Genomic DNA, 10,581 nt, shown 5'->3' with positions numbered 1-10,581 from the left:
ATGTAAGAAATGCCGTGTTGGAGTGCTGGACTCAGAGGACCTGTAAAAGCAAGTCAAGAGAATGACAGTATGGTGTTATTCCAGTAAGTTGTGGTTCGTTATTGTCTTACTTTTGAATAATTCACCAAGTAGAATGACCAGTACGGTGTTATTCCAGTAAGTTGTGGTTCGTTATTGTCTTCTTTTGAATAATTCACCAAGAGAATGACCAGTATGGTGTTATTCCAGTAAGTTGTGGTTCGTTATTGTCTTCTTTTGAATAATTCACCAAGAGAATGACCAGTATGGTGTTATTCCAGTAAGTTGTGGCTCGTTATTGTCTTCTTTTGAATAATTCACCAAGAGAATGACCAGTATGGAATAGCTCTTCGTTATTTTGTATTGAAAACTGTTTTGATTTTTTTTTCCAAATTAACTTAAGAACCATTTTTTGTTTCTCATGTCAAAACTACTCAGGAAATTAAACTCAAATTATTCTATTGAAAAGATAACTGAAATTTTAACTTTGCAAAGAAAACTGTAGGATCATTTAGAAAAATGAAACAAACATTAATGTAGTATGTACTTGTAATAACTGTTCAGTAGGTAACAGAATTAATTTTTAACTTTTAAGCTACTACTGTATTTTTTTTATCTTATATAGTTTGCTGGGTTTGATAGTTATTCAAGAGTTTAAGGTTTAGTAAGTCTTTCTGCTACTTACACAAATTACTTTAAAGTCAGTTAAGTATTTAAAAACTTTTTTGCCACCATCAAAAAAGAAAATCTACAATGCACAAATCAAGAGAATGCCCGGCATGGCCAGGTGGTTAGGGCACTCGACTCGCAATTTGAGGGTCGCGGGGGCGAATCCCCGTCGCACCAAACATGCTCGCCCTTTCAGCCGTGGGGGCATTATAATGTGATGGTCAATTCCACTATTCGTTGGTAAAAGAATAGCCCAAGAATTGGCGGTGTGTGGTGATGACTAGCTGCCTTTCCTCTAGTCTTACGCTGCTAAATTAGGGACGGCTAGCACAGATAGCCCTCGTGTAGCTTTGCACGAAATTCAAAACAAATCAAGAGATATTTCATTTTTATCGGCAGCTAATAATGTGCTGAACACTTTATTATGTGTTATAATAATAACACAGGTACTCTTCTTTCATTTAAAGAACAAATTTGATTCTTGCTAACATTGGACATTCATTGTGAAGTGGATCTTAGATTACAATTGGTTGAAGTACGATTTTTGTGATGGTAAGAAAGTTTTCTTAAACTCGGTGAGGAATAGTCTTTTAATTTACCTTGAAGAACATCTGATTGTTTCTTACATTCCCAAACATTTACTTTGTGTTAAATAAGTAAGCTCTACATTTGAAGTTTAATATATAATGTTCACTACAGATATTTTTAAGAATTTAACTTCAATCATGATTTTTCTTATGTATAGGCCAACACTCAACTTAAAACAGGATTGGCTATTAGTATGGGATCTGGAAAAACGCCAGTAAGTAGCATAATCCTTTTTTTTATTTTGATGTCTTGAAATGCATAATTATAATAACAGGAGTGGAAGTTACCATTCTAGAAAAAAATTGAGGAAAATTATTCATTTGAGATACATTTTAATACTTCAATATTTTCCACACAAAATCTATAAAGTTCGGTTTTAGGCTTACATCAAATGACAGTTAGATAATAGACATATCTCCTTGTAGCTAAGTGATACTGAAATAACCAAAAAGTGTTAATCCTACATAATTCATCAACATATGTAATAATCTTAACACAATTATTTATTTAATTTATAAACAACTGTAGCCTCGTTATGATCATATTACAGGCTCATGTTGAAGTTGCTCTCCAAACTACCAATAACACCATTATCAGAACAGTGTTGATTTTTGCAGAGGGCATATTTGACGGAGAGTGTCACGTAATGTAAGTGTCACAATTTCCCCAATGAAATATCACGAAAGGTAAAAATATTTGTTTATTGTATAAAAGTGTTATATCTTGATGCGTGATGTAACGTTTGGTTTAAAAGTACTTGTTCACTTGTAAAAGTCGATGAAATAATGCATTCCTTAGTCAGAATTCTTAACAAGAAATCATATGTTCAGTTACTTAGCGAAGGAATGTCAAAGAAACCGGTGTTACTTTATAAATGGTAGCAATTGTTGTATACAAGTGTTTATTATGTCTCACAAATATTGTAACAAATCAGTTACTAATGTTGGTGGAAAATTAGAGAATTTCTAGATTGATATAGCTATAGAAAACTGAATTTGTTTTTCTTGTTCACGTTCAAAATAAACTGCTGTTAGAATTTTAGGTAATGTCCTCAAACATTTAAAAAAAAAATGTATAAAACAAAATGGCGTAAAAACTGTTCACCAGTATGTTTAAAATAAGTCAATGAAGTATGTTATAAAATCATATTTCTTTGTCTGATAGTCTTTATATGCAGCAGTTAATTTTTTTAACTTATGGGCTGGCCGTGGCCTATTTAGAGTGTCCTCGGTTTGTATCCCATTCTTAAAGATTAAATAAATAAAATAAATATGCTCCATAATGTGAGTCAGTGGGTGTGTTGTACGAGTGGCAGTCAAATACTACTATTCAGTTAGAGTAACCCATATGTGGACAGTGGGTGCTGTTGATTAGCTGCCCTCCCTCTTAGTCTATCAGCTCAACATTAGGGGCATCTAGCACAGATAACCCTTGTTTAACTTTCCACAACTATCTGATTAATAAAAAAATACGTAGCCAAGAACTCTGCAAAATGTGTTTATAAAATTTACTGTGAACATTTACTGATCTTTGTATCAAAACATGTGCAATACATTTGAATCTTGGATACAAGGGTTTAAGAAAAGTCTTTCTTTGTCAAATATTTTAGAGTATACTCATAATTTATTTTTTATTTTTACATGTGTTATTTATCAATGGTATATACAATTTCAGGTTTTATAGTTCCTGTTATATATATCTAGACAAGTAGACCTATGATGTTGGTTATATAGTTCCTGTTATATACATCTAAACAAGTAGACCTATGATGTTGGTTTTATAGTTCCTGTTATATACATCTAAACAAGTAGACCTATGATGTTAGTTTTATAGTTCCTGTTATATACATCTAAACAAGTAGACCTGTGATGTTGGTTTTATAGTTCCTGTTATATATATCTAAACAAGTAGACCTATGATGTTGGTTATATAGTTCCTGTTATATACATCTAAACAAGTAGACCTATGATGTTGGTTTTATAGTTCCTGTTATATATATCTAGACAAGTAGACCTATGATGTTGGTTTTATAGTTCCTCTAATATATCTATTAATTTTACAACTAGATTAAACTAACTGAGATCAAGTAGTTTCTGGTTATTAACCAGTTATATTTTCCTGGTTTAATTTTTGAATATGATTAAAGTTTCAATATTTGATTTCCATTAAACATACAGCACGTGTACGGTTATTTAGGCGGTATCTGAAACATCCGGTAACTCTGTTGCTCGGTACTTTCTTCGAGTTTTTGGTGACTTATTCTGTTTGTTGATTGGAAATTTTATCTGATTCCAGCCACCCAAAGGAGAGTCAGCTGAACTCCAGCCTAAGAATTCCTCTGTTTCCACCAAAGGATGTTCCGATAGATCTTCATATTAAGGCCATGGTTGGCTATAAAGGAAGGTGAGACATTCAGAAATATGTTGATGATGTTTAATGTGATATGGTTTTCGTTAGAAGAAACTGTGATTGTAATGTAGAAACACCTCATCAGTAAGGTTAACTTAATCAGTATGAAAAGATTTTATGATTCTTTTTATTATTGTTTAGTAGAGTTTAAAAAAATGCATGGTTTTAGATTACTGTCTTTTTAACTCTTTTTTTTTTCCTAAATTTTAATCCAGCTTGTAAGTGTGAAACTATGCATACCATAACTCTGAATAGACTGACGATTATGATACTCGACTCGTAATCTACAAGTCACGGGTTTGAATCCCACCATGAAACATACTCGCCCTTTCGGTCGTGAGGATGTTATGGTCAATCCCACTTTTTGTTGATAAAGAGTAGTCTGAAAGTTGATGGTGTTGACTAGCTGCCTTCCCTCTAATATATCACCTCTTAATAGGAGACAGCTAGTGCAGTAGATCTCAAGTATATAAATTGTAAATATAACTCTGAATATACTTCGTGTATCTTCATGAAAGTTGGCAAGCTTTTAGTAAACAAAATTCTGTTCTATAAAAAAAAAAAACCATTTGATTTTTTAATGAATTATTTTTACTAAAGATTTTTCTGTAAATCTATAAAGTCTTTACTGAGCCAGTGAGAGTATTAGGTTATTCTCATGCTAAGAATAAATTTCTTAATTTCATCTTAAAGTTGTCATATTTCACTTGCATAACTCCTGGAAATTCCTAAATGAATATCAAAACTTTATATTTTTATCTGTTATTTCCTCTACCCCAACACCAATTGTAAGAAATTCATCAATTTACAGTGAAATAAAGAGTTGAAACATAATAAGTAATACCTTACTTCTTCATTGAATACATCAATTGTTGCCAGACCTTCAATTGAAGTATCTTCACAAATTAAATTGTTAAACTTTTCCCATCTGTTCTATTGTTTTACTGCTGGACTGTGTTCTTGGGAAGCTGTTTTAACTCCATGAGAAGTAATGAATCACAGCAAGGATCAATATCTATTTCTCACCCATAGATAATGTAAATACACCAATAAGTTTAACATTGTTTAAGCACACAAGCTTGAGTGAGCTCAAGTTTATAAGCTCATGAAACTTAATTTTTATATTATAGGTACTTTTATTTGAAACAACGACAATAAGTATAACATTTACTTTAGGTATTGATACTAGAAAAATATATCAGGCACTAGAACCAAATGTCCCAAAATTACTTTAACTAATTCCACTTTCTAACTATAGATATTTTAAAAATTCCATTACTGATAGGAGCAAGGATTTTACTAAGTACACATCAAGCTTTTCTTGCAAGCTATCGTCTTTAACTATCAAATATAAACAGGTTCCTGTACATTATAATGTACTCTTTTATTGGTTATAAACGTGTCCATAAGACAAGTTTAGTGATAAATAGCATGAAAATTGGAAGGGGTTCTTTATGGAGTTATACTAATTTATTGATATCGTCAAGAAGTTAAGATGCTCAAATGTTATATTCTTTCTTGACATTATGTGTAGTTTGTATTTCTAATCGGTTGTAAGCCTCAGCAGCCTATTTATGATTATAAAATATTCTAAAAAGGAGAAATCAAAGCCGGATGTGCCATGTGACATTGAAACGTACGAATTTATAAATTTTTTTAATATTAAAATTTGAATTATAAACTATGTTTTGATGCTAACTTTATTGACATACATTAATAGCAAAATTGTTTAATTAAATTTTAAGTGTAATTCTGTAAAAGGTCATGACATACACACTCTGACCCCGTCATACATATATGGTTAGATCTTTTAATATCAGTTTTTAATTTGTTTTTTACCTTATAGTATGCACTACCATATTTTTGAACTTACCCGCCAACTCCCACGCTTTGCTATGTATGCTCTGTGTACAGAAAATGAAACAAAGTTGGAAGAACCTCGGAGCACAGTCACTTTCGTTGTCAATGATAGAATACCAAGGGTAGGATAATTATGAATCCTTTCATGAGTTTTTTTTTAATATGTATTGATTAATCCTTAATTTTCTATACCTCATCCTACACAGAACCATTGAAAATTATAATTTGATCTTTTTAGATGTTAATTTTTTACAAGTGCTCAAAAGTTTCTGTAATTTTAATATTGTAAAGTTACAGTTTAAATTCTGAAAGCTGGTAAAACATGTAGTCCTAAAATTTGTGATAAAAATATTTTGTTTTAATATTGTTTTGAAGTTTTTATGGGAACTTGGAAATTCATGAAAAACTGAATGAAGTTTTCTCTGTTTTGTTAATTGCAATGAAGGTAGTTTTTGTTTTTTTAGAAATAAGCTCAGTAATATTCTCAGAAAAATATGTATCATGACATAGAAAAAAAAATTACGAAATTTTAGAAGCTAAGAATTTGACTTGTTTAGTTTTATATATGTGTTGAATTTCTATGAATAATGTTTCTCATTTTCAGGTTGTCATGTGGATCAACCAGAACTTTCTCTTGCTCGAAGATCTGGAGGTCAAAGGGAAACTTCATGTCACCTTTCTTTCTCTTCGTACATCCCAGCTGCTAGTTATAAATATGGACACAGGTGGTCAGGTGAGAGTTAAACATACATAAGTAGGTTATTTCATACTGGTAAGAGAAATACGTTAATAACGCTGATGTTATATTTCATTTGACGTTTTAGTGCCATACTCTTGTGACCAGAAAACTTGCTTTAATCTTATAAAATCTTCGACTCAGTTCTACATGAATGATTCACTGTACTTAATATTTATTACTGAAGAAAAATGTCACAGTTTTGGAATATTTAGATATTTTATGCGAAACATCGGTTATATTTAGTTCTGGTTCATTGACTATTCATCGTACGAAAGGCCAAATTAGTCTCAAGTTTAGCGTGGTGGGCTGGAGATTGGAAAGTTCAAGGTTAAAGCCACAGTATGCCATTGAACATGCTCCACACTTTCAGTTGTGGGAACTGTTGAGTTGAGAGTACGTATATAATAGACAGCAAGTGGTGTCGATTGGTTTACGTTTTTCTTTGGTGCATACTTATAAATTGGAGATTTAAATGGCTAAATTAGTCTCAAGTTTAGCGTGGTGGGCTGGAGATTGGAAAGTCCAAGGTTAAAGCCACAGTATGCCATTGAACATGCTCCACACTTTCAGTTGTAGGAACTGTTGAGTTGAGAGTACGTATATAATAGGCAGCAAGTGGTGTCGATTGGTTTACGTTTTTCTTTGGTGCATACTTATCAATTGGAGATTTCGATAGCTGAAATATAGCCCATGAGAAACTATTCAAGTTAAAAATACCATTATTATTATTGAAAAAAAACTACATACACTGTAATATACTTTCATAATATTTGGTTTCGATTCACAGGTAGGAGAAAAAGCAAATTCAAAGAAAGATTGATTTTTAGATTGTTTATATTTTCATGATTTTTTGGTGGACAGAATAAACCTGATGTTTTTACATGCTATTACTTAACTCCCAAAGCTGCTGTGCATTCAAGGTTAATAAAACAAATTACTCTTTAGGAGAAAACTAATTGTTCAGCTGGTCATAATTACGTAAGAATGGATTTTAAGTGGTTTGATCCCTACCTTTAAATTGTTTTTTTTTCTCTCCTCCTAAGCCCATTATGGAATTATTTAGACATTTATATTTATCACTTCTTTTACCGTACTTCTTGGACGTTAGTTTTAGGTTCTACATGTAATTACAATATGTAATCCAAGAACTTTTTCATCTAGCTTGCTTGGGTATTTTACATCATATATAGATGTAGTGAGCCAGATCTGTCTAGTTTGTTTGGATATTTTACATCGTATATAGATGTAGTGAGCCAGATCTGTCTAGTTTGTTTGGATATTTTACATCATATATAGATGTAGTGAGCCAGATCTGTCTAGTTTGACCAGGTAGATATTTTTATCAAATCTGTACACAATCAGGTAGATATTTTTATCAAATCTGTCCACAATCAGGTAGATGTTTTTATCAAATCTGTACACAACCAGGTAGATATTTTTATCAAATCTGTACACAATCAGGTAGATATTTTTATCAAATCTGTCCACAATCAGGTAGATGTTTTTATCAAATCTGTACACAATCAGGTAGATATTTTTATCAAATCTGTCCACAACCAGGTAGATGTTTTTGTCAAATCTGTCCACAACCAGGTAGATGTTTTTATCAAATCTGTCCACAACCAGGTAGATGTTTTTGTCAAATCTGACCACAACCAGGTAGATGTTTTTATCAAATCTGTCCACAACCAGGTAGATGTTTTTAAAATCTGACCACAACCAGGTAGATATTTTTATCAAATCTGTCCACAAACAGGTAGATATTTTTATCAAATCTGTCCACAACCAGGTAGATGTTTTTATCAAATCTGTCCACAACCAGGTAGATATTTTTTCTTGATAAATATGTACATTTTTGTTAATGCAGATGAAAGTTTCTCTATTTTTTTTGGACAGGTTACCATCAAAACTGAAGATATGGAAGTAGCTGGTGAAGTCATTCAGTCAATGTCACAGTTTCTTAACCTCGAAGATCTGGCTGTAACAGCCGAGTTTTCTCAAGAAATGGAAAATCTTAGCAACCTGTTAACAAAGGTGAAAATTTATGTCACTATTTTAACGGTTAATCTTGTGTGAGTAAGGTTTATTTGTTGCACGATGGTTGTTAATATGATATAAAGTTTATACATCAGTCTTTAGTCATAGCAAAGATTTATATCATTGTTAACATTCATAAAATACATAAAAACAGTGTAATTTTATAAGCTAACCCATTTTCAAAAAACCTTAAACTGCAGTTTTTAATATTTGTTCTACAACTCTTAATTAAATTTAAAGAAATACGAGGCATTAAACATATTTAGATGCCTTAAGAGAATTATCAAAAAAAGGAGTCATTAAAGAAACTAGTATAAAATACCTAAGTTCCTTGGGGGTTCAAAAAACCCCCTCGATAATTCATAGAGACCCCAATGTACCAATAAAACTCTTCCGTTATCCACAATTACTTCTATAGTTACCACTCAGGGATGTCTGTACGAGAAAAAAACAACAACAACCTCATGACACTTGTCTGTTGTACCCGAGCAAGCGTGCCAAACGTATGGTGGAATTTGCTCTGGTCCGAGGTCACTGAGAAGGGTTGAGAAATGATATACATCTGTAAGAAGTGGGGGAATGGACTGATAAGTTGCTTTTCATATTTATTTTTGCAATCCTAAACAGCTTGTCTGCTAAATAATTCATAAGAACTAATTATTAGCATCAGTGCTAAATATTCTTCAAATCCTGTATAAAGATAGATTTACTGTAGTGAGTAAAACACAGCGAGAAACACGATACATATAACTACCTAGTTACTCAATGAATGTTATACAGTGAGTCGTAAAGTTGAAACTAACACCGTAAGTTTGGAAATATCTCCTGGGAAGAATTTTAAACTTTTCTAATTAATTTAAGACTTGTTCTCAAGTGTATGTGAGGTCATGAGTTAAAGATAATATCAGTGTTTTTCTGTTTTAATTGTTTGTTACACTTACACTAAAACATACCAATATATGCTTTTTTTCCGATATATTTATTTTGACGTAACATTATTCAGGACCAATACCAGGTTGTTTAATAGGTGTGATAAAAGAGTGGGTAACTTTGTTGTGAAATATAAAAAAAAACCATCATGTAAAATTTGACAACGTAAAGTGTTTCGCATAAATCAGCATCAGTGCTAGCAATTTCAGCTGTCAACTTGTGGAAAACTTGACATGGAAGAAGTTTGTGTAAACAGTTTTTAGTTTATCCATTACATCTCTACATGCCCGTGGATATTATTGGATGAAAGAACCAGGCAAGATCTAGTGGCTAATGTGCCCATACTGTGTATTTGAGGGTTCATAGTTTACAGCTTGTTGCTACACTTTGAAGCAATAGATGCATTAAAAGAGTGACAGTCAAATCTATTCAGTTGCACAAAAGTAGCCCAAGAGTTGGTAGTGGGTGCTATTAACTAGCTGTTTGTTCTCTACTCTATTAGTTCAAAATTAAGGATGGCTGTGCACAAATAATCTTTTATATAGCTTTGCACAAGGAAGTCTGAAACAAACAAAAGCATCAGTTCCACACGTAGATAATGGGACTTGTACAATCTCTTGGAGGGTTAAGTGTGTTATATTAAAAAAAATTTGGATATGAAAATTGGCAAGTCACAAGGGAAACCGTCATCCTGGTACACTAGATGAATTATGTAAAGCATGCAGGGAGGAGTGTTGTGTTTTGGACATGACAGTTTTACAACAAATCAGTTTGTAGTGGCATCTGTGCTGCTGGAATGTTGTAAAAATGTATGGTTATCAGATGGAACATAACTAGTTGGATTGTGATGATGTGGTGAAATCCAAAAATGGTTTTAATATAAAGTACTTAACCTCTGTATAAGGTTCATTGTTTGAATGTTTAGTTCAAGAAGTGAAGATGCTGAGACTAATTGTGTGGCCACATTGTTAACTACAAGGTATATTGTCCTTTAGGTAGAAGAACTCCAGTCAGTACGACAGCGTTTATCAGCTGACATGGCAGACAACTCTGGTGTCATTCGAAGCTTGGTCATCCGTGCGGAGGATTCGCGGTTAATGGGCGACTTGTAAGTGTACGGTTATTTGTGATACCCATTTCAACATAAATATTCTGCAGTAAAAAACTGTGCAAACAACATGTAGATAGATAAATATTGAAAGAAAGGAAATACAGATGTTCTGTACTTAAACTATTTCAATCATTCTGACAAAACGTGTTTCTCTCCACTTCCTTAACCCTATCGTCAAAGGTCGTGTCATTGCGTTTGTTGACTCGCATTCAAACTGTTA

At 32.4% G+C, this 10,581-nt stretch overlaps 1 protein-coding gene across 4 annotated transcripts in view; it reads left to right on the top strand.

Annotated features, from left to right (window-relative positions):
• LOC106470868 (Bardet-Biedl syndrome 2 protein homolog) overlaps window positions 1-10,581 on the top strand; it is a 34,533-nt gene that overhangs the window by 16,828 nt on the left and 7,124 nt on the right. For all 4 annotated transcript variants that reach the window (XM_022399511.1, XM_022399509.1, XM_022399510.1 and 1 more), the window contains exons 11-17: window positions 1,433-1,489; window positions 1,826-1,923; window positions 3,571-3,678; window positions 5,531-5,666; window positions 6,149-6,277; window positions 8,180-8,317; window positions 10,246-10,358. In XM_022399511.1, coding sequence (XP_022255219.1) covers window positions 1,433-1,489; window positions 1,826-1,923; window positions 3,571-3,678; window positions 5,531-5,666; window positions 6,149-6,277; window positions 8,180-8,317; window positions 10,246-10,358 — 779 coding nt within the window. The remainder of the gene's footprint in view (window positions 1-1,432; window positions 1,490-1,825; window positions 1,924-3,570; window positions 3,679-5,530; window positions 5,667-6,148; window positions 6,278-8,179; window positions 8,318-10,245; window positions 10,359-10,581) is intronic.

This window comes from Limulus polyphemus, unplaced genomic scaffold (genome assembly GCF_000517525.1).
Source record: "Limulus polyphemus unplaced genomic scaffold, Limulus_polyphemus-2.1.2 Scaffold4259, whole genome shotgun sequence".
In the NCBI taxonomy this organism is placed as follows: domain Eukaryota; kingdom Metazoa; phylum Arthropoda; class Merostomata; order Xiphosura; family Limulidae; genus Limulus; species Limulus polyphemus.
Note: the sequence above shows the minus strand (reverse complement) of the source record. Positions and strands in the feature narration are given on the sequence as shown.